The sequence below is a fragment of the Megalops cyprinoides genome, chromosome 5 (assembly GCF_013368585.1).
Source record: "Megalops cyprinoides isolate fMegCyp1 chromosome 5, fMegCyp1.pri, whole genome shotgun sequence".
Classification (NCBI taxonomy): Eukaryota; Metazoa; Chordata; class Actinopteri; order Elopiformes; family Megalopidae; genus Megalops; species Megalops cyprinoides.
This window is the reverse complement of record NC_050587.1, coordinates 32,969,308-32,992,402: the sequence shown is the minus strand read 5'-3', so window position 1 is coordinate 32,992,402 and position 23,095 is coordinate 32,969,308. Positions and strand designations below refer to the sequence as shown.

At 47.0% G+C, this 23,095-nt stretch overlaps 2 protein-coding genes across 2 annotated transcripts; both read right to left on the bottom strand.

The window, feature by feature from the left end:
• Nucleotides 1-766: 766 nt before the first annotated feature.
• On the bottom strand, nucleotides 767-10,821 carry LOC118778445 (endoplasmic reticulum aminopeptidase 1-like). The gene is made up of 18 exons (XM_036529975.1): nucleotides 10,301-10,821; nucleotides 9,832-9,970; nucleotides 9,155-9,289; nucleotides 8,837-8,957; nucleotides 8,313-8,467; nucleotides 7,586-7,699; nucleotides 7,110-7,241; nucleotides 6,274-6,405; nucleotides 5,802-5,885; nucleotides 5,278-5,435; nucleotides 5,109-5,188; nucleotides 4,620-4,803; nucleotides 4,018-4,174; nucleotides 3,461-3,645; nucleotides 2,728-2,889; nucleotides 2,063-2,203; nucleotides 1,853-1,934; nucleotides 767-958 (listed from the first exon to the last, which is right to left on the bottom strand). The coding sequence occupies exons 1-18, from the start codon at nucleotides 10,819-10,821 to the stop codon at nucleotides 779-781; spliced, it is 2,862 nt and encodes a 953-aa protein (XP_036385868.1). The 3' UTR covers nucleotides 767-778.
• A 2,143-nt stretch (nucleotides 10,822-12,964) lies between these two features.
• pigo (phosphatidylinositol glycan anchor biosynthesis, class O) lies at nucleotides 12,965-22,075 on the bottom strand. Its single transcript, XM_036528335.1, has 11 exons — nucleotides 21,875-22,075; nucleotides 20,710-21,188; nucleotides 19,997-20,140; nucleotides 19,111-19,234; nucleotides 18,387-18,546; nucleotides 18,085-18,267; nucleotides 16,341-17,907; nucleotides 15,273-15,476; nucleotides 14,706-14,896; nucleotides 14,418-14,488; nucleotides 12,965-14,172 (listed from the first exon to the last, which is right to left on the bottom strand). The coding sequence occupies exons 2-11, from the start codon at nucleotides 21,185-21,187 to the stop codon at nucleotides 14,043-14,045; spliced, it is 3,252 nt and encodes a 1,083-aa protein (XP_036384228.1). The 5' UTR covers nucleotide 21,188; nucleotides 21,875-22,075; the 3' UTR covers nucleotides 12,965-14,042.
• Between the last annotated feature and the right edge of the window lie 1,020 nt (nucleotides 22,076-23,095).

Here is a 23,095-nt window from a genome sequence, read left to right as displayed (position 1 = left end):
TCAGAGCACAGATTTTAGACGTTTTATGAGTAGATGCCCTGCTACCAAGGCAAAAGCATCTCAGCAGTAGCACAGACAGAACACAAAGACCTTCAGTAAATCAGCACATTAGTTTGATGGGTCACACAAACTACCTTAAAACAGGAGACAGCCCTTTTGCATTTCTTTAAAAGTGCAATGCAAACACTGTTGCACAACTGTTTCAATAAATAAAAAAAACAGGGTTCCATTTTGTGAAGTGTACACAACAGTTTGACACTCTTCTTTAAAGTGGTTTCCATGGCTCTGACAGTTACAAAAAGAACAGGCTCATAAATTTACCAGTTCATTTGCAAATGTTAGCAACACACCCGGGCCTTGGCCAGAAGGCCGATCTTCAGGCAAAAAACTGAAGAGCAGTATACTGTCGCAGGTTTTACACTTTGGATGTCACATCTCCGAGTGGCCTAAGAGTGGCATAACATGAGAATGTCGCTTCCTAAGCCGCTTTACGCAATAGTGTGCATACCATAAGCGTGCTATCAAGTGCTCATGATGTGCAGCAGTCACAGCTAAGCATTTTTATTGCCTCAGCTCTGTCAATATTTGACAGCTCATTACAATTCCAACCATTCCAAGGTTCATGAACCGTCACTCTCCACTTCCAACCAGGGATCCTCCACTACCCATGTTTTCTGCACAGTTCTTCATCACGAAAAAAAGGGGCTCAAGCGCTTCCTTGCTCCCCCAAGCACTGAGACAGGGACAGCACTGTAGAGCAGGCCATCTCACTTGCGTTTTAAGCCCCTGTGGTTCTGGAGGACTGCCCCGGGGTCCCTTGTCTGTCCAGCCAGGCCTTGAGCTGGGGCAGGTTCTTATCCATCCAGCGGATGTTCTCCTCAATGCTCTCCACGGCTTGCTGGATGCAACGCAGCCCCGCCCCTGTCTCCTTCGTCAGCGAACCAAAGAAGAGCTGTACCTGCAGGGGGTGGGCAGAGGGGGGGGGGGGGGCACATCAGCAACACCAGGGAAGGAGCACTGACACTGACCCTGAAATGTACTTTATGGGGAGGTGTTCTACAGCAAACCAGCAGTCCTGTAACTATTCTCCTGTAACTATTCTCAGCAAAAATATAGTCTGATCAGTAAAGAAAAATTAGGGGAACAGCACCACCTTTGTATATTTCATACCTTTTATATATAATATGTTGCATGAATGTGTTATATGTAATGTTATACAAATTTAATATTTACATAACATAATAATGTAATTTTTCCAAGCATGCATACTTATTGTTCTCTATAGCTGAGCCATACATGATACTCCATTAATCAATATTCCAGTAATTATGATTTCATTGTTTTGAATGAAAAAGTATGCCGTCATGTTACTTGTTACTAGTACAGTAATTGAATTGCAGCTATACATTTATTTTGATCACATGAAAATAACATCTCATCCAATTATCCCATGAGCAAAAAAAAAAAAAATGAATGAATGAATTTCATATGGATCAGAAACAGTAAAAGTCTCAGCCCTCTGACACTGATGTCAGCTCCTGAGACAGATGCCTTTGGCAAGCTAGTGGTTTTCCCTGGTAAAATAACACATCAGCAAGCAGCACATCTCACTTGCTTGGCACTGATCAGAGATCAGTGCTACTGTGGAAGGTAATGGAGCTGGAGGGGGATTTGAATGTCACCATGGAACTGGACTGGCAGCAGGAAAATATGCTCACCAAGAGGGGCACCCATGTTTGCACAGTGTACTGAATGCATACACAACAGGGTGGCAGTGTTCCCACATTCCAGATGGCACAGCAAGCACAAAGCTTAAGGAGATATTTCAAACACGGCAGAAGAAAGCTCTTACCTCCTCCAGCATTTCCCTGGTGGAATACTTATTGGTTACTCCAGTCACCATTTGTGCAAGTGAGGGCGAGCCAAGGTCAAACCTGGATGAGAGAGACAGTGGTCGTTTAGGAGACTGTGCAGTTGTTTCACTTCTGTGAGCCATGCTGTTAACTGTTTCCGGGGGAGCCGTTTCCAGCTGATACAGGCAGCGGATGGCAAAAGGACCTACTTCTTCACCAGCCTGTTCCAGTTGGCCCTCAGGAAGTCCCAGCCCAGCCTGTAGGCTTTGGGGTTTCTGCTGACCTGGATGAGGACGTTAGGAAGGTCCTGTGTCTTTAGAACGCCTCCCTCCAGACTCTGTTCCAAAATCCTGGAAAGAAGGAGAGTGGGAGGGAGAGACAGAGGGACAGGAAGAAAGATGAGAGATGGACAGAGCAAGAGACAGATGGGGGGGTGAGAGAGAGAAGGAAGGAAGCAAAAAGAAAGACAGTAAAGGATAAGAGAAAGGGAGAGAGAGGAGTGGTAAAGAGGGACAGAGAGACACAGAAGTGAACGAAGTGAAAGTCAGAATAAAGAAAAAAGAAGAGACAGGGCAACAATGAGAAACAGAAACAGGAAGATCAAGACAATGGGAAAAAGAAAGGGAGGGAGAGAAACGAAATTAGACAGGCAGAAAGAAAGTAGACAGAAGCAGGGAGAAGTGGCAAGAAAAACAAAAGTGTGTGACAGGAAGAGACAGAGACAAGAAGAACAAGGGAAAGAGAGAAAGAGGAAGAGTAGGGAAAAGGACCAGAGACAGAGTAGAATAGAGAAATGGGGGCAGAACTTAAAGAGCAGTGTGGCCTTCCTGGTAAGGAGGTCATGAGTCTAAGCGCAAAGCAACACCTGACTCACCACTGGAGCTTGTCAGTCAGTGGGGTGATGGACAGGGCCACCTTGATCTGCCTCTTCATGGAGGAGTAGAGAGAATGGCGGTATTTCTCAAGCAGGAAGTCCCAGCCCTCAGGAGTACGAGCTCCCACCGCGTACACCGCCAGACTGACATCACTGGGCAGACTGGGGGACAGGACAGTTTTCCATTAAACTTTATGTTAAATTCACCCTGACACCACAGAGGCATGCTGACGCCTTTAACACAGTTTACACCAGAAACCAGGTTTTTAGTGGAGCTTACTGCTCAATTCAGAGTGAGATGGTCAAAATCAAATGAGAAATCAGAATACGATAAAAATAAAAAAAAGTAAGGAGAAAGAAGAGAAGAAAGACTCAAACAGGGGGTGTCTTACAAACCATATATGACAACTTTGTAAACAAAAAAACACAGGAGAAGCAAGTGGTTTGTCATATCAAGGCTTCCTACATAAGCCTAAGGAAGAGGTCTTGTGCTTGGTGGATCCAATTTAACTCTCCCTCAGGTTGATTTTAAATGCTTAACGACTTTGTCTAAAATGCATTCCATTAAATTCCAATTCAATGCATGTTAACCACGTGTCCTTTTAATTAATGTCGGGGGCAATATGTCATCTGCGTGTGAGAGACAGAAGGAGAGAGAAAGGAAGAGAGAGAGAGAGAGAGAGAGAGAGAGGGAGAGAGAGAGAGGAAGGGGGCGTGGTCAGAGACTGCTGACCTCATGTTGCCGTCGGACTCCCGCCACTTGCGGAAGAGCTCCCCGGCGGCGTGGACGCAGGGCTGGTAGCCGCACACGCAGGCGAAGAGCAACAGGGTGCTGCGCAGCATCCTCTGAGACAGCGAGCCGTCGTCACTCCAGGACTGGTGGTCTATCAGCCCCCTGAACAGGCGCACGATGTAGCCCTGCAACGCAGTCCAACACAGTCAGCATCACAATGCAAGAGACAATCTGCTTCAGAAATGGTTTACAATGTACCCCTGCAACACAGTCAGCTTCCGAACTGCTTCACTGTGTAGAGCCATAACCTGTTTCAGGAATGATTCACAATGTGGCACTGCAACACTGTCAATCAAGCAGTTTCAAGATTACTCACTGCACTAATATGTTACGACACAGATATCCATCAACAGCCCCGCATTTTGTCACAGAATATTATACGGTCCTCTACACAGTGTGGAAGAATCAACACTTGCTCTGTGCTCATTCCGCGATATAATGATGAGCTTGAAGCCTGTGGCATCACACCCCAACAGACCAATGGAAACCATGCACACCTTCATCTGGTTCTCCACGTCCTGCATGTCCCTCTTCTCCATCAGCTTGTAGAGGGGCACCAGCTCCCCCAACCCCTGCATGACGGGCATGATCTCTGTCTCCCGGCTCAGGTATAGGGACAGGTCCAGCGCCTTGCTCAGAGGCACCTTCCCAATACTGCGGGGGAAGACAGAAGACAAAGGAACCATGACTGCATTGCAAGCAATGATGGCAAACCTGATGTTAGCATTTTGTCACCCATACAGTGGAACACCAGAGTGCAGGAAAACGGAGTCTATGACATGATTCAGTCAAGGAAATGGAGTCTCGGAAAAAAAAAAAAACATTTTTGGTATTCTATCAGAATTATTCATACCAATATACTGTATACAGATTCTATATTTCTTATCCAATTCAACAGCGTTTCAAGCTGCATTATGCCACAGTTAGCATTTATTTTGCTGCTACATTCTTTACTCTCAGGATTATGGGACCTGTGCACCACACAGGGGGTAACCTCAGTGCCTGTTCCTCTGTTATGCAGGAGTCCTGGTGTTTATAGAGTGGGTGACTCTGCACCGCTCCCTGTGTGCGCTGCTTCTGAGAGATCTGCCCCTCTCACCTGACCAGCTGGAAGATGTTGTTGATGAGACTCGCGCGGTCGTTGCTGCTGAGGGCTGTGTGGTTGTGCCGGAGCAGGGCGATCAGAGCGTCCCAGCCCCCTGCCTCATAGTGCACTATGTAATACCCGCTCATGTCCACGTTGAACTTGATCCAGTCCACTTCCTCTGGCAGGTACAGCACATCTGCAGGAGGTGTAACGTGTATGAGTGTGCATCTGCCCGTGTGTATGTGTGTACGTGTGGGTGCTGGTTTATAAGTGTGCGTACAGTGTGTGTGTATGTGTGCACATTTGTCTGTGTGTGTGCGTGATTTTTTTCCATGAGTGTGTACAGCATGTACGTGCCCTGATTAGGAAAGGACAATCAGGTGGTGGATGCTTGATTTCCCTAAATTTTCATTCAACCATTGAATCAAACAAAAAAGCAATCACACTAAACTAATCAACTTTAAACATGGACAATTCCTATTCTGTACTATCGGCACACACCTGTTTTAGTTTTCAACAGGAATCGATGAATGGTGCTGGAGCGACTGGTGATGTAGGTCAGTGGGACTTGCCATAGAAACCTGGAAGAGCACCATCAATAAGAACATCATCTAGTACATTAAACTCTCTGATAAATAGGACAGCCATAAACTATCTGTGGTGGCCTTACCCAGAGGTCTGTGAAGAGTCTTCACCTTTGAGGTATCGCTCCTGGCTCAGTCTGACCTCTCGACCTCTGACCTCCACGGTGACAGTGGGAAACCCCTCCTGCAGGGTCCAGGTGTCCATCATCGCCCGCACGTCCAGGTCGTCCTCCATGTACCACTTCTGTTGACCCACAAAACATCTGGATGAGTTTTCTCAATTTAAACACAATGGGAGAGGTAACCAAGGGTGGTATTACTCAAAACAGAGACAGTGAACAGGACCAAGAGTAACAGCCAATTTCAGTGAAATAACATAACAACACAGCAGGACCTTCACACAAAACCAAGACAGAGAAGGACCTTCATACAAACAAAGAGATTTGCCTCTCTCTAGGTGGCAAATATAGTGCTGGAGTGCAAGAAACAGAGTTGTCTGCAGAATTATAAATTAGGAGGCAAACTGTTATTTTGGCAATAGGGGCAAAGAGTTGTCAGTCAGCATGTCTGATTCCCAGCTCTGAAACAAGGCCAGCGTGTGATCACTTACAGATGCTGCGGACTGGGGCTTCCTCCCAGAACAGAATCCATCTCCTCGTAGTCTTCCCTCCTCCAGCTCGTCTGACTCGCATGTCTGATTTGGCGGAAGCAGACAGGGATTAGAGCTGTCAACAGATTTTACAGCAGCTAGAGGTGTTCTCTGCTAAATCAAGGGAACAGATTTACAGAACACAATTATTCCTTACAATTACCATGCAACAATGCCCATCAAATTACAATATCAAATGAACTGTATACTTCTTGTGTAATTTTGAAAAGCGACCAAGTAATTGAATGTGAAAGCCCAAGGGGAATGTTTGATGTGCCAAGCACATGCCATGGCTAAGTCAGTTTTGTAAATGCGTGGTGCATACAACCAAATCAGCTGTGTGCATCTCACACTGCAAATTTTTATTTACTGGAGCCCTTCAGATGCTGCTCTGAGATCCACATTTAAGAACCATTAATCACAGAACGCTCACATTGGTCAGACTTTCCCAGAGGTCGGTGTTGACAGTGTTCCGGTAGCTGTGACGCCGAAGGTAGCGGATAATGCCGACCTTAAAGGCCTCCGGGGTCAGGAAATCTCTCAGCATGTTCAAAATGCAAGCTCCCTAAAAGAATCAAGCAAATTTGGTGAACAAAACGGAGGCTCAATCTGTCCAAACCGAAAAAGATGGCCATATCTCAGGTGAGGTGGCTTATGTCATCAAAGCTCAACCTGAATTCTTTTGTATAAGCAGGGTGATCCATGAGTTTGCTCCCTGGACAGTGTGCTCCCCAAAATATATGTCTGTTTTACTGAGCACCAAGCAGAGGACAATGTATTCTACTACTGCAGGTCTTCCCAAAACAATGAGTGTCAAATGCCACTATACAGCCATTTTCCATTCGGTCCCTGATGTTTTGGGTGTTATATCCAACACTGCTTACATACATTATATACACAACATCGAAAGAACAGTAGTAGGAACTATGTTAAACTTGTTTACATGTTACAGTGGACCTTCTTCCTGTACTTTTCCATGACAGAAAGTAATGTTTAGCTTTGACCTTTCCACTATAAGTACTGAGTTCTGTGTACCAGTACAATTGTCACTATAACTGGACTGAGCATTTATATTTTAAACACTGAAACTATATTTGCAGGTACATCAGTTAAGCTCTGTCAACCTGCTGATAGAGTAATTTACATTTAATTTTATAAATTTGTGTGCTGTGGGCCTCCTGAAACTTCCCTGAAGTCTGCCAGAACCCTCAGCTGCCAGTTTTGGACCCCTGCCTTAAAGAATGACCAGAACAGGAGTCTCCTCTGTACCTTGTCATACGAGACATCATCAAACATCTCCCGAATCTCCGCAGGGTCCTCCACCGGGCTGGAGACAGGATGGGAGGAGCTCAGAGCGTCCACCTCCATGGCCTCGAAACACTTTTCCAGGAAATGATCCTCCTACAGAGACCGACATCAGTCTTCTCATACCCTCCACAGAAACTGTGTTAGTGCAAATGCTGGAGCCTGTTTACAATGTTTTATCAAAAACATCCTTGCATGATAAATAGGAATTAAGCTGCTTCTCACAAGTGAAAAAACAGACAAAAAGCTCACAACCTGTGTAACATCATTCAAATAAATTAGATTATAAACACTGATTTTACTGATATATTCTGGGTACTATGTCCAGTTAGACAGCAAAGTATCAGGTTTATTTCAAAATTCAGTCCACCATGTAGTCACCAATTGTTAGTGTATTTAACAATCACAGTGCGCATTCCTGGACAACAGGTTATCCTTACCACTTGCAGCTCAGGGTAGGTGATGCCGACAGAGACGAACTCCATGAATTTGGCAAAACCCTCATTCAGCCACAGGTCATTCCACCACTCCATGGTCACTAGGTTACCAAACCACTGAGACAAGATGGAGACAGAAGAAAGATATTAATACCAGCACTAAAGGGCTACTGAATATCAATCAATGATATATTCTGAGTGGGGCCAATTTTTGTGTTTGCTTTCAGGTCTGGGAAAAAAAGCTTTGCTGAAGGCAAATTTCAGTACTGCGAATTCAAATTCCACATCCCACACGGCAAAAAACTCCCAAAGGTGGGTGTGCTTAGATAGAATGTACCATCAAGTGAGCTTTTAAAGACAACAGTAAAGTAAAGTAAAAAAAAAAAAAAAAACGTTTGAACCTAGATGCGCACTTCACTTTCTTACATTCATGGTGTCACGAGCAGTAACTGAGTAAAATGTTATAACTGAAAAATTATTGCTGCTCATTTAAATTATTACACCTAAAGCAATACTCCATCATGCATTCCGTTTGCATCTCACAGTTGTGGATTACTGAGGTTTGGAATCAAAATATCAAAATCTGCTTTCAGTAAACACTCTTTTTCTCCAGTTGGAAAGCAAGAGGAGAAAAAAAGCACAGTCACAGCCAGAATAGTCACTGCCTAGAATAGTGTTTTTAAGAATGATGTTGAACGGTAATGGTAACGGATAGAAGGATGAAAAGGACCTGGTGGGCCAGCTCGTGGGCGATGACCTTGGTGATCCCCAGCTTGTCGGAGGCAGAGGACTTTTCTGGGTTGAAGAGGAGGCCGGCCTCCCGGTATGTGGTCAGGCCCCAGTTCTCCATGGCGCCTGACTGAAAGTCAGGGATCGCGGCCAGATCTGCAGAAGCTCAAGGAGGTTATACTGTGCACTCTGCAGGGATGTAACCCCCTCCCCCACCATCCCAGCTACTCCACAGACTGTATAAAATCATTATACCCTTTTTGTTAGCTCGCTTCCACCAAGGAGGTCACACTGTCTTAAGTCTTATCAACTGGATCTCAAAATAAAGTCTCATAAGCTAAAATATATTACATTTATTATCCAAATAGTATATTTATACAGTTAAACAAATGTTTGACCTTTAAATTTTAAAGATCACACTTAGCATATACTCTGTATATCACACATTATGTCAAGTCCCTTACTCAAAGACAAAACAGAGGACTCCAGCTATGGATCTGAACCCACCACCCTCTGGTAACTTACCTTGTTTAGGAAGTGGATATGGGATGCCAAAGTAATCATCATAGAAGTCGAGGAGCTTGACTGCAGCATTCAGAGCAAACTCTGCCTGATCGATCTTCTCTGGTACTGCATACACCGAGATCTGACATGAAGATAAGGTATGAATGAGTGAGAAGTGCCTCTGTTACTAATGATTATGGCAAGCATACTTTATATGACATGTTTGTGAAACGTGGTTTATTGTTTCAGCTGACTTGAGTACATATAAGGATGTCTGAGTGTTTCAATGCCATTTACTGTGTAAAATGTTAAAGTAGCGAGTAGCTGCAGTTCGAGCACCTTTACTCCATGCTGGGTGGTCTTGCTCACAGACAGGAAGTCAGACACGATGAAGGCCACCAGGTAGGTGCTCATCTTCACGCTGACGTCAAAGTGGTCCTCCAGCAGTCCGCTTGCCAGCTCCACTGTCTTCACCTGGAGCGAAACAGCCTAGCATTAGCCTGACTTCCTCCTTCCTCAGGTCACATGATGAGCAAACAGGCTGAATGCCTCCCATCCCTCCCCCACATTAATAATGAGTGAATGTTGGCACTTGCTGCCTTTATCAGCTGAATCTGGGTCAGACTGAAAATTTGACACTTAATGATGGGGCTTTGGTCCTGGGATGGGCAGGCTGATCTTACACCTGCTGTCAAGGGGAGTGAGTGCACATCTAGGACAACAGTTCCTGACAACCTGCTTCCCAACAATCCAACAAAATAAGTATTATTTTCCTTACAAGCAATAATCATTACAGAAAAAGCATACACCTTGTATTTCCCTGTATTTTTATCATTAACTAAATTTTAAGCAAGCCTGAATACAGACATCAAGTTATGTTTTCTCCACATCAATCACTTCCTTGACTTGCAAAAAAGAAAACATGAGAAAATCTGACAACTGTTTGTTAGGTAAGGAGCTACTGGCATCTAAGGTGATCTACTGGTGAACTAATGATCATTTTTCGTTAAGGGCACCTTTGGCATATTGGACAGGGCAATATGCTTGGTCTCTCTGCGGACGCGGATGGTGAAGTTTGCTTTGAAGGCCGGCTCATCGAAGCAGGGGAAGGCGGTGCGGGCGTGGGTGGGCTCAAAATGGGTGGAGGCCAGGACCCTGAGGGAGGAGAGCATTTACATTACCTTACATTATTGTCATTTAGCACACAGTCTTTTCCAGAGTAACTTAGATGGGTTACAATTTTTTCGTGTTATTCATTTATACAGCTGGCTTAAGAAATTCTGGTTTAAGTACCTTTCCCAAGGGTGCAGCACTGATGCCCTCACAGAAAACTGAATCAGCAACCTTGTGGTTACAAGCTCTGCTTCTTATCACTATGCTACAACACCCTACCAGAACCAGGAGTAGGCTAAAGACGACTAAAACTCAGAGCCAGCAGGGGGTGATCCTCAAGAGGGCAAATCATTCTGTAAAACACAGCCTTACCTGACCTCCCCGTCGCGACTGCGATAAGTGCTCTTATAAAATCCATGAAAACTGTCGGAGAGATTAGCGCTAAAATCCAAGCGAACCGCATATTGTCCCCCCTTGGCCAGTGCAATGTCATCGGAAAGAAGCGCCACCTGCTCGAAGGCCGGTAAGTGGAGAACCCGAAGCGGGTGTATTGTGCCCGACTCCAGCAACGCTGCTTCGGAGATCTGGAGGCCCTTGCTGTGCAGTATGACAGCGCTGGTATCTTGGACGACCTCCAACTGGATCTCAACCATCCCGTGGAAGTCGAGGGAGGTCAGGTTGGGGTGGACAAGAAGGTCGTAGTGCAGCGGTGTCACTGTTTTGGGCAGCCGCATCTTATTCCAGGGGAAACGCTGGCCATTGGTTGCAACAGGAAAAGAGGTAGTGTCCCTTCCCTCGCTAGTGTCAGACAATGTGAGCGGAGCCAGGAGGAGAATTTGTATAGAAAGGCCTAACACGGTCCTCCCTGAGACTAAACTCCATCGAGGCAGCATCTTCGAAGAACAGCTGTTGCCTTAAGTTTCCCTGTTTTACAACAGGGAACAGAATACATTTACCATAATACACTGTATCGAGAGGGTTGGGACGCAACAAAAGCTTTGAGCGACTATTAGCGGATAATTTGCATCCCAAGGTAGCGGCAGCGCCAGAGAATGAATGATATCAAACACAACACTGTAGCATTTATAGGTTGAATCTTGCTAGATATTTTCGGCAAGTGACTAGTTAGTAACTCACCTGTAAATAGCTGCTGCAACATCGAATGCACACCTAAGGAAGTTGCTTTACCTTACCTGATACGGGTTTTTTGTGAAAGTGAAAGTAAAACTACGTCGCTCGCCTTGCAGTTTGCATGATGGGAGCATGACCCAGCAATCACTTTTTATTTAGCTACGCGTAACACCAACACATTCAGAACGAATGCATTTTCCCAAAACATTTTTATTGCTTTTAAAACTTAAACGCATAATCATCTAGCGATTATTTTGTGTTCTGTCTCACAGGAAAGAAATGGACGTGAACGGAGTTGCAATACAGAGACTGGCCACTAAGTGCCACTGATGGCATCAAGTCATGTTTAAGAAAAACAGATTTAGGTTTAAGATATTCCCGGTCAACCTGTAACTTGTAGGATGCCATACCTGCCATCCAGGAAAAAATACAAAGGAGATCAAATGCAATCCACAGGGGGAGAGAAAAAGTCATATCTTAGAAAAAAAAAGCTGTAATAAATACTTGGTAGATATCGAGATATAAGGAGACAACTGGGGGTGCATTGAGGTCTGTCTGGTGCACCCTAAGCACCCCCATAGTGCTGAGTCTGCTGCAATCACACTCAAATTAATGAAACTACACTGTTGTTTTTCTCATGACGCGACGAGGATCAATGACCCTATTTGCTACTCAACTAGGCCATGGTGGATTTTGACTTTCCTTGACACAACTGGACTCAAGGCCAAAATTCTGAGTCTTGGCTCTGTATGTTTTGTGCAAAACATTAGTAGTGTCATAAATACAACGGTGCTCTGAGTTTACCCACGTCATCACTCAGTCTGAGAGATCCTGAGAGATTCTCCAGTGTTTAGCACACAAGCTGTTCCTGCAGGTCCATTGGGGTGGCTGTGGCACGCACATATGTACACTAGTACTCCAATATACAGTACGCCATTGTGACCAAGGTCGTTTAGGGTCCTGTCCACAGGTAATAACTTTCCTCTGAAATTGCCACATATATCCATTATGTAAAGGATGTTTTCTTATACCTAATATCTTTAAAATGAGAACACTATAGTTTCATTTGGCATGAAGGAGAAAGACTATAGTTAGACCATAGTCCTGCATGAGCAGTATTTTTCTCTACATTTACATTACATTATTCATTTAGCTGACGATTTTATCCAGAGTGACTTCAATCACAAAAGAACATAAGTGTATCCATTCAATACACTTGATATGATTATTAGAAATGCAGAGCTATTTGGCATCTAGTCAAGACAATTATCTTGATCCAGCTGCAGACAAAAAGGAATTTGAATTTGCATAAAGAGATTCAGATCGGGAAATAATGAACATGACAAATAAACAGGACATAATTTAATGTACAAAATATTTTATTATTCAACTCAATTAGTAAGATTTCTCTGTAATTCATTCTTTCTTTGTAATTCAATTAAAGAAAAACATTTTAATTAAATACATGTTAATTAAAAATTCAGCACAATTGGTGTCATCTCATATGTTTCACACTCACATTCATTGTCCAGCCTATGACCTTTCGCAAAGCAAACAACCTCACATTTAAACCTGTGGCCAATGACTGAACTTGACAGTGAGAGGCATTGCATGGAACTTGAATGGCATTTCCCCTCTATCAAAATCCCACCCACTCTCTCAAAACAATCAGGAAAACGACGCACCAGCTCACAGTACAGGATGGCCTTTCAGTTACACAGCTGGCAAGAGAAAATCTTCTGTGCTGATCGTGCCCAGCAGAGCTGGTAGTGTGCGGTTATAGCTTTGCTTCTGAAGACAATCTTGATTGTGAGACGAAGAACTTCCTGCCATGTCTTCACGCATTGTTTTCTACATGACGATTCTGTCACAGCTCTTTCAACAAAGGGAAATGTTTGCTGCTTAAAACTTAACTCTTTTAAAAAAGTTTCAGAGATGTTCACCCATTAATATATACTCATCACAAAGTAATCAGTGGTAAAAATATCACCATGAAGGCTCAGTCCTGAATTCATTTAACTTTCAGTAGAATTTTATAGATGGAAAACTGTTAATGCATATAGCATTCATTACTGTGCTGCTCCAAGTGTAACAGACATATTTTTGAGGGTGTCAACACTTCACTCATATATTTTGTGTTCATATTCAGCAAATGCTCACATCACATATCCTAGGTAGTCTCTGTATCTTATAGTACGTGTGTCGTAAGATGTTCTACAGAAATCGTTATTGCTGAAACCCTAATTGTAAGAGTATACAACCCTAACACATGCACTATCTGTTAATGACAGGCCGTTCAACTGAATGAACATTATTCCCAGAGACCTAGTAGATAAATACAACAGACCATTGGGTCACAGAGGTCAGATTCATTCAACACTTCAATCTAGTTTGCAGTTTTCACCTCCTTGTCTTTAATTATCTTTTGAGGAGACGAGTTCCACATCTGCCGGTCCTTAGTGTTGAGTTGGCCAGACAAGTGTTCAGAAGGCAATTTGAGAAAGTGACACACATTCTGGTGTTCAGGTCCTTTTTCTCATTCAGGCTTCAAGGAGAGTCACAATATTATCATCCAGTCAGTTGCTGGTAGCCAGCATAGTTCACCTCCAAGGGGTTAAATGTAGTACTGTCTCTGTTCTTCTTAAGACTTTCAGTGCCTGGTTTAACACTACCCTGTGAGTCTGTTTGTTGTCCATCCCCCTCCCCCTTTCTCTATGCCCCAAAATTTCACGTATCGCTCAGTCTCAGGTATCCTCCCAGAGGTTTTGGCTTTAGAGAGGGAGAGGCCAGCTTGTTAGAAGTCACCCAGTCAGTCTGAGGCTTTAAAGGCTCCAAAATATGGCGTGTCTTTTGAATCCGTTAGAGAGTAACACTGCTCAGCTCCTCCGCAAACTCGTTCTGGCTTTTCCGTCTCGCACGGCGATGCAAGACGCAGCAAGGGGTATCCCCTGGGATCCTGGAGCAGTGCATTGTGGGAGGAACGTTACCTGGACTCGTCTGGGATGAGTCTCTTAAACCAGCCGCCCACAGCCACGTCTACCCGCATCACCAGTGTCAGTCCAAACAGGAGGAAGGCGCTGGTCACCACAAACCCAGAGGCCTCGAACATCAACCTACAGGGAGCAGGTGCACAAGGCTCGTCTTTGGGGTACACATGTCAAACCTACAGATCGAGTCAACATTCTTTCCTTCCTTTTGTCCTTGTTTGCACTTTGAGATTTGTGATCATAGCTGCACTGGTGTCAAGACATCCTTGTTCTATTTCAATATTTGCTGGGAAAAGAATTCAAATATACAGTACACGTATGTTACTTTACATTACAGTACATTTTCAAACTCCTGGCATACAGCTACTTACTTGGGTGCGAAGACTTTCCACACCATTAGGTGCCTCCTTAAAATGGCTGCAGCACAAACTGATGCCAGGACCTGGGGACAGAAGGCACACACGGTGCAAATGTTTACACGTTAGTGTGTAGTGGCATGAAGCCATGCTCTGATTATGTGCTTTGTTTGTACGTGTGTGAGTCAATGAGTGAATGAGTGAAAGTGTGTTTAGTGTGTGTGTGTGTGTGTGTGTGTGTATGTGGGTTTTGTTTATGTGCTGCGTGCGTGTGTGCGTCTCTTTCTGTCTCTCTGGGCTTACCTGCGCTCCGTGGACGAACAGGTAACGGGCGGCGAGCTGCAGGAGGGCGGAGGAGAACTGCTGGGGTTTCTCCCTCAGCCTCATCTCCATCACGGCGTCCTCGCCCTCATCGCTGTCGCCCCCGGCACGCCCACGCCGCCCCCCCCGCGCCTCACACACCAGCGGCCAGAACAGCAGCAGCGGGCACCCCACTGGACACAGGGAGAGAAGGGGGGTCAACCACACAAGCACGTCTGCCTTGCTCTGAGGCCGTCTGCCTTGCTCTGAGGCAGCCCTGCTTCACATTCAAACTTATAATAAATGACAGGAATCAGAATCACAGCAAGCCAGAAACACATCAGTGCGTTGTCACAATTACACGCACACGCACCTTTCTATGCCAATAAAATATGCCTCACATGTTTATATCAACAATACATGGGTCAGCTTATTGTCTTAATTAAAGTCTTAATGTTGAAAAACCCCCCCCTAAATCCACCCTGTCTTGGAACTCTTGGAACTCATCAACAGCCCGGGCAATGGTAAGCATTCAGAGACACCCTTAGCAGCTGGCATCAGGCAGCGTACCTGCAAAGAGTATGTGGGCGGAGAATGTGTTGAGGGTGACCAGCGTGGCGGGCAGGAGGGTACCCGTGTGGCCCTGAGGGAAACCCACAAAGGCCGCTCCCCACTGGATGGAGGGGAAGGTGGGCAGGTGTCCCGTGGCGTGGAAGAACTGTGTGGTGGCCAGGGCCCACAGCAGCACCGGGGCCCAGGGCACACTGAACCCACCTGAGAGGAACAGAGAGGGAGGGGTTCCAGGGAAAGGAGAAGGAGGCAGAGTCAGACACAGAAAGAGAGAAGTTCTGAAGCAATAAGGTGGCCTTATGCTGCTGTTTTAGCCACTCCTGTGACCTCCAGGAAAGGCTACCTGTTTTTAGGCTGGGAGGAGACTGGGGAGTCATAGCTTAAATTAGGAGGTTGTTGGTCTTCGGTGTGAGAATGTCTATAGCATCTCAACAATTGTCCTCAACCTCCTGATGCCCCTTTAACTTCTGGACAAGTTTCTAACAGGTTTGCAATGTTTCACTTCTCTAAACTGCAAAACTGTGTGACAGGCACCTAAAAGAGCTCAATGAGAATTTGCAGCACTCTCTGATTCTGTCTTTCATCCTACCTAGTTCATCCTACCTACACCTGACATTATCACTAGTGTAAAAGCATCAACTGTTTATTAAATAACAGCAATGCTGTCTTGGTTAACTGCACAGAATTATTCTCCCTCACTTCTGCCCTGTCAGCTGAGGGCTGATGTCACACAGTATCTGAATCCTGATGATTTCTTGACCTGACAATCCTGCTGAGTTAAATGGTAAAGTGTGAGAGATTGTATGATGCAACAATGACAGATATTACACATTCAAAGAAAACCAAACAGACAAGATGAACACACCTACAACCAGAAAGACAATGAACAGGAAAACAGGAGGACAACAAACAACAAGCAGACAGCTACAAAACAGGCAGATGGCAACAAACAAGCAGACAGCTAGGAAACAGGCAGACAGGTACAAAAACAGGCAGACAGAAGCAGACAGCTAAAAACTGGTGGACAGGCGAGTGGATGGACAGGAAACACGCTGGAGCGGCTCTCACCGGCGTGAGCTCCCTGCAGCACGGCCAGCGAGGTGGAGGAGGAGTGTAGGTGCAGCAGGGCCGCAGCCTCCAGCAGCAGCAGCAGGAAGGAGAGCGCCATGCCCTCAGGGTGCAGCATGAGCAGGCCCAGCCCCAACAGGCCGCACTGCAGGACCAGGGGAGCCGAGTACACCGTGCCCAGCCCGTAGGCCTCCACCGCGGGCCTGCCGTCGCCCTCCGCGCCCCCCGCCGGCTCCCCGTCCTCCAGGGACTTGCGCATGCGCTGGTAGAGCTGAGGGATGAGGTGGTGCAGCTCGGCCTGCGGGCTGATGCCCGTGCTGGCCCGGTACCTGGGCGGAAGGGCCGGGCTGAGCTGGTGGGCCTGCTGCCGCGCCTTCAGGAACACCGTCAGGGGGTCCAGCCAGAGCAGGGCCGCGCCCAGCCCCAGGAGGGCGAAGGCGGCCCGTGGGAGCGTGGTGGCGGCCAGGCGGATCAGCTCCGCCAGGCTGCGGAAGCTCTCCTCCGGGGTGGAGCCCACGGCCCAGTACAGGCCCGCGCAGACGGAGGCGAGGGGCAGGAGCCAGCGCGCCGCGAACACGGCGGGCCCGGGGCAGTTCAGGTTGCCGTAGTGCCTCATCCAGCGCCGCAGGGCGTAGGTCCAGGCGGCCAGGGAGGCCACCGACAGCGCGTAGTGCAGGTTCCTCAGCCGGCTGTCCTGCACGCGGGCGAGGGGGGTGAGGAACGGCGACGGCTCGCAGGCGCCCTGCTCCTCGCGGCACCCGTGGAAGGACAGCGAGAGGTACAGGGAGCCCACCAGGGCCCCGAGGCAAGCCAGCAGGGTGAGGCTCTCCCGCCGGACGGCGGAGGGAGACTGGGTCGGAGAGGGGAGGAGGCCGGCGGGCTTCTGGGGGTCGGGGCTGACGGGGAGGAGGAGGCCGTCCCAGTTGAGGCGGAGAGGGACGTAGATGCCCAGGGAGCAGAGCAGGAAGGTGGCCACGCGCCCCTCCGCCACCACGTAGCTGTCGGACAGCAGGGAGGAGCAGCGCAGGAGGAGAATGAGGAGGGGGACGGAGAGGCGGGGCAGGGCCCTCCACCAGGCCCACGCCGAAGCTTTGCCCTTTGACCTGGTGCGGCGCAGCCTCCAGAGGAACAGCAGCTGGGAGGAGAGGGTGCCCGTGCCCAGGCATGACGCCACATCCGCGTACCCCCATGCTGCCAGCTGTGCCATGGCCACGCACACACCCACCACCGTCCCGGCCACCAAGGGTGCCCGTAACAACCCACCCTCCCCGACGACCGCGGACAGCTCCGAAACAGCATAGCACAGCACGCAGGCGGTGACGAGGATGGCTATCCCGGCGGCCATCTTGAGAGGGTGAAATCGAGCCCAGGAGGCCCGACAGGTCTCCCTAACTGCTGACAGGTAGCTCTGCAGGGCGGCGACCAGCTCAGGGGAGGGAGAACGCCCCCCCTGGACGGCGCTAGTGTACTCAGATGAGAGGCGGGAGAATTTAGCCCGCAAGACGGACAGGCTTTCGGGGGGGATGTCTTTGGCCATGTGGGAGTACGTCTCCAAGAAGCGGTTCACCTTCAGAGAGAGCAGAATGCTTTTTTTGTACACTGGAAAATACCCATGCACTGCTGCAGATCACCATCCTCAATACGCAAAAGCACATTCTGTTATATGCAGTTGTTTTTACATGCCTTATATTGTGCATCCTGATGCTGAGGTTGTGGGGAAGTTTATCTGGCGAGGCCATATTACCTGCTTGGCATTGATCCACAGCGCCTCCGCCTGGCTAAGATGAGAATGCCCGTCTGTGCTGTCTGTGTCCTGTGGGAATATGGGCAGGAGGACCTGGCCGATGCTGCTGTAGGGAATGGGGATTCCGAGGAGCAGGGCCAGCGTGGGGACCAGGTCTGTCTGTGGCACCACCTCAGGCTCCGCCTACCAAGGAGACAGGTGACCAGTGTCCGTTTGCAGCTAAGCCAATAGCATCACAGAGAGATCACATGCAGATCCAGAGAGGTCCCGCTACAGGGAGAGCGGAGGTGAGCAGGACTTACCTCTGACCTGGAGGAAGGGAAGATGGGGGCAGGGCTGTACAGGAAGAGAGCAGCGTCTGTCTCTTTTAGGCTCTCGCCCCCGTGGTCGCCTGTGTCTGTCATCCCGTGATCCCCCATCACCACCAGCAGCGTGTCATTTTCCAGGCGGCCAATCACAGACCTGAGTGAGAGAGGGTGAGCAAGACAGAGTAGAGAGAGAGAGAGAGAAAGGGAGAGAGAGAAAAAAAAATTGGGGGTGGGGGGGCGGGGAGAGAATGAGAGAGAGGGTTCAGAGGGCCAGAAAAACACAGGAGACGGACAGTGGCTGGAGGCGGACAGATGGAACTGACATTGATCTGACAGTGTATAAACTGGCATTTCTAAAACTTAAATGATATGGGAGTCTGACTGTCATTTTCATTTACATTTGGATATTTAGCGGGCACCGGTGGAGGTGCGACAGGCCTAGAGCCTAGCAGGAAGAACACTTACCTGTACAAATTAAATAGCAGACACTCTTAATCAGAGTCACTTCCAAAACACTAGTGGAAAGTGCATCTAACAAAATGGCACAAAATGTTGCATAACCAAAGACACAATTTTACTTTTAACTTTGTTTTAACATTCTACATGTTACTGACCTACACACCACTATGCCATTAAGCTCTTCAGGGCTGAGCGAGTTTCTCGGTCTCTGCTGACACTACAACTGAAGGCCTTAAGAGAAGCAGCAGCTCTCACTGACCTGATGACCCCGTCCATCTGGGTCAGTTTGTCGGCCATTGCAGGGTGATCTGGGCCGAAGCGGTGACCGCAGTGATCCACCCCCAGGAAGTGTGCAATGATCACATCCCAGTCAGTGCCCTCCACTTCGGAGACAGACAGAGAAGGAGGGATTAGCAACACTACGTGTGCACCATTCAGAGGGAGATAGCCTAGTGTTATCTTTGTGTAGTGTAAACAATGCTGCTAGCATGTAGCAACACAGCTCAAAGAAAGAGACAATCTTTGACTGCAGCTGCATGTATCATGCTAATACAGCTACATTCCCTCAGGCTTCCAGTAAGGTGGAACTTATCTGATGAAATTCTGAACACAAAGAAAATGGAAGCCAGGCTAAACAGAGGCATAAATTAGCATCTTCTTCAGCAAAAGCCAGATTAACACATGAATGCCAATATTTGATTGTCGTGTATTTCACTCTGTTTCTATCAAATACTGGACAATGAAGTAATACTTTGTTTGCTTATTATTAGACAATTTCAAAGAGACCCTTAATCTATGGCATTTAACTGAGACGGACATCAATATGCGCATGAATATAAACATACAATATACACTAACAAATATGAAATACACCCCAAAAACTAAACAAGCAACATTTATCCTACATATGGCTTATGCAGTGGACACTTTACATTACATTTCATTGCTGTCATTTAGCGGGTGCTCTTAAATGAGTGACTTACAGAGCTTACAGTTTTTACTGTAATCCATTTACGCAGTTAGATATTTACTAAGGCGATACTGGGTTATCAGGGTGCCAGCAGGCTCCCAGCTGGGAACTGAACCAGCAACCTTTTGGTTACAAGCCCTGCTCTTTACCGTTATGCTACATGACAGACACTCACTGGTGGGGTAGAGGTGCTGCAGGATGCCGTTGTCCACCGTGTGCAGGTCTTTCACGTTGAAGGAAGGGAAGGGCAGAGAGCGGTGGAACTTCTTGGGGAAGAGACTCTCCCAGGTGTCGTCCCCCATGAACACCACGCGCTTGCCTTTATGCAGGAGACACAGAGGGACAGACAGCAGTCGGTGCGCTGAACACACAATTCATCTGTACCATTCACTTGTAGCGTGCTATGGCATATTTTGGAAAAAACTGTTCTGGATAACACTAGGGGCAGTCTCTCTGGAGCATCTGTAAATGACTCCACCAACCCAGATGGCGACATCATTTACACAAGGCACGTGTGTAGTTGAGTACAGGTCTTCACATGCACCTGCAGGCTTTCTTGTTATCTGTTGATAACAAGTTGATGCAGGCTAAATTCAGTGGAAATGAATGACACAGTGACTGTGAGCAGGTGACCCCGGCTGGAACATGCAGGAAGCACACTGTCGACCCATATGTTACAACTTTTACATGCTATCCACATAATAAGCTGGATATCTGCTGAGGCAATTGTGGTTTAAGCACCTTGCCCTAGGGTACAGCAACAGTGCTGTAGCAGGGAATTGAACCAGCAACCTTTTGGTCACAAGCCTCACTCTTTACCACTACGCTACACTGCCATTATGTGTTGGTTCATTTCAGCCTGCACCCGTGACCCGCGCGGGGACTCACCGGCCTGGCCCAGCTGGTGCATGAGGTTGTCCTCCAGGATGGCGCTGGAGGCGAAGTTGTTGCCCACGTCGACGAAGGTGGGCAGGGAGCCGGTGGTGAAGCCTTTGATGCGCTGCATGGTGGTGGTGGGGGGGTCGGCCCTGAAGGGGAACAGCCTGGAGTGGGCGGGCCTCGACGACGTCACTTCCTCCAGCACGGGCAGCTTGTTCTCATAGGGCCGAGGCGCGGCGTTGAGGGCGTCGAAGCGGGCGAAGTCGATCTTCAGGGCGTCGATGATCAGCACCACGGCCCGCCTGAATCGCGGCTCCCCCCGGCAGAAGTCCGCCGCCTCACCCCCCGGGGTCAAAACGTCACCGCAGAAGCTGCTCTTGTTCACCTCCAGCCGCACCAGGAGGAAACCGCCCACAAACAGGAAGATCCCCACATAAAACACAGCGCACAACCACAAGAGCAGTGCGAGTACAGGGAACCTCTTCATCCTAGGAGGCGGGGACAGAGGATGTCAGGAGAGTTTCACATTCAATGTGATAGCCTGTGAATAAACTTGAAATGATGAATGATCCCTGCATGTTCCACGTCAGACTAAACCCAAAACATCCATGAGTTCAAGCTTTAAAGGCCATCATTATTAGACATCAGACAAAATAAAGTCTAGCTAAACTGAGGCGGGCCTTTACAGTCTGTAAAGACTGCATACTGGTTTCACGACACAAGCTTTTTCGCAATGGTAACAACTGAATGAAGCAGAGCGGATCATTAATGGGGTCTGACTGACACTTGACAGCCGAATAATCGAACTACCAAGGTACTTAATTATACTATTTTGAAACCTTTTGCTCACCGCTACATACTAAAATATAACGTTAATTTATTGTTATAACACGGAGGAATCAAGTGTGATTACAGTGATTTCTGATAAGGTGTCGCTACAAAGCTAACTATCTGATCACCTAGTGTTTGTACTGAACAGTGCAGTGTGCTGGCTAATGATGTTTTAGCATCCTAATCACACTAACTTACTCATTACAGGCAGCTAATGCATCCAGCAATAACAACCCAAACCTGCTGAACGGGAAAAGGCTAAAAATAGGCAAGATAGCAAGCAGCTGGGTAATATTGCACTGACGGCCGATATAAAATTGGGCTAGCTCGCTGGCTAACTTACCTTGGAAGTTCCTCGTTCGAATGCACCCCCTTCAAGAAGCCGGTGACCTTGCTGTGCTCCGCTCGTCCTAGCTCAGCAAGGGTCGGACGTGAATGGGTAAGCAAACGCACCACCCCCTGCGAGAGGGACAGGTGTCTCAGGTAACACGCCTTGCCCTTACACTCCCTCCCCCCCTTCCTGCACAGCGGACCTGCAACTTCATTCAACTGCCATTAAGCGGAAACGTGTGCCGGCACGGAGAAGGAAGCACAACACACAACATGCGTGTGCCGTTCGCACGAAGAGGGAACTCTGCCTGAGTGCGCCGGCGCGAAACTAACGCGACTGCCATCTTGTGTTGCGGAAGACAAAGCACATGCTCACAATATTTTTGCGGTAAACGACAGGTAGGGTGAAGCAAATAATAAATACAATACGATTTGAAATATTCAGAATTAAATCATTAACATTTGTTTTTATGGTAATGTTATTCCCTATGCACATACAGACAGCCAACGGCAGAGCAGTAAGTTATATGGAGACATGCAAAATTCAGATGGACATTCATGGACATTTTCTTATGTTATTACCAGTTATGATTTAAATTACTAGATTATATAGATATCCCTTAGAGCAATGTCGAGGCTTTTACCATAAGACCTAGCCTCTAACACTAACAAATCATTCCTTCACACATCATGTACGACGGACAACCATCATACACAGCATTTTTTTTTTTTTTTTTACAATTGCGTGAATTATTGCATAAATTCACAGTAAGAGGCTGTGGAACATTTTAATTTACATGTTAAAATGTAATGTCCTATCAACTTAGTCTATGCCAGCGTCCGTTATATTATTTTTGTTTACATTGCGTTTGCACGTACCTGTTTGGTGCGAAGCCAATCAGTAGTTGATGAAATGTATTCTTACTAATACGCTATTTTTATTTTTTTTAAGTGGAAAATCCAATACGGCAAAACTCATACAGCCCTACCTGACGTAGTAAAAACCTGCCAAATCAGATAACTGACAAAAGAAATATCTGGCATTTAGGGCAGCTTTTCAAGTGACAGAAAAAAACACTGGGGTACCTCACCTTGGTCCGCTAAAATATAAGGATTAAATATTAAATATATAAAAAGGAGAAAAGAATGCAATTTATTTTTTTTTACCAATGCATTTATTTCACTGCATTTTGCAACCTCCTTACACAGACTCCCAAATGAAACTATCCTCACA

Excerpts from the sequence above, each read along its gene's own strand:
- LOC118778445 (XM_036529975.1), bottom strand. The coding sequence starts at position 10,821 with ATGCTGCCTCGATGGAGTTTAGTCTCAGGGAGGACCGTGTTAGGCCTT. Across the intron at positions 8,468-8,836 it reads ATATCCACTTCCTAAACAAG|ATCTGGCCGCGATCCCTGAC; the intron begins GTAAGTTACCAG and ends GAGCTTCTGCAG. Across the intron at positions 5,189-5,277 it reads GACTCTTCACAGACCTCTGG|GTTTCTATGGCAAGTCCCAC; the intron begins GTAAGGCCACCA and ends GTGCTCTTCCAG.
- pigo (XM_036528335.1), bottom strand. The coding sequence starts at position 21,187 with ATGAAGAGGTTCCCTGTACTCGCACTGCTCTTGTGGTTGTGCGCTGTG. Across the intron at positions 19,235-19,996 it reads GCAGCACCTCTACCCCACCA|TGGAGGGCACTGACTGGGAT; the intron begins GTGAGTGTCTGT and ends CTGTCTCCGAAG. Across the intron at positions 15,477-16,340 it reads GCTGCAGGGAGCTCACGCCG|GTGGGTTCAGTGTGCCCTGG; the intron begins GTGAGAGCCGCT and ends TGTTCCTCTCAG.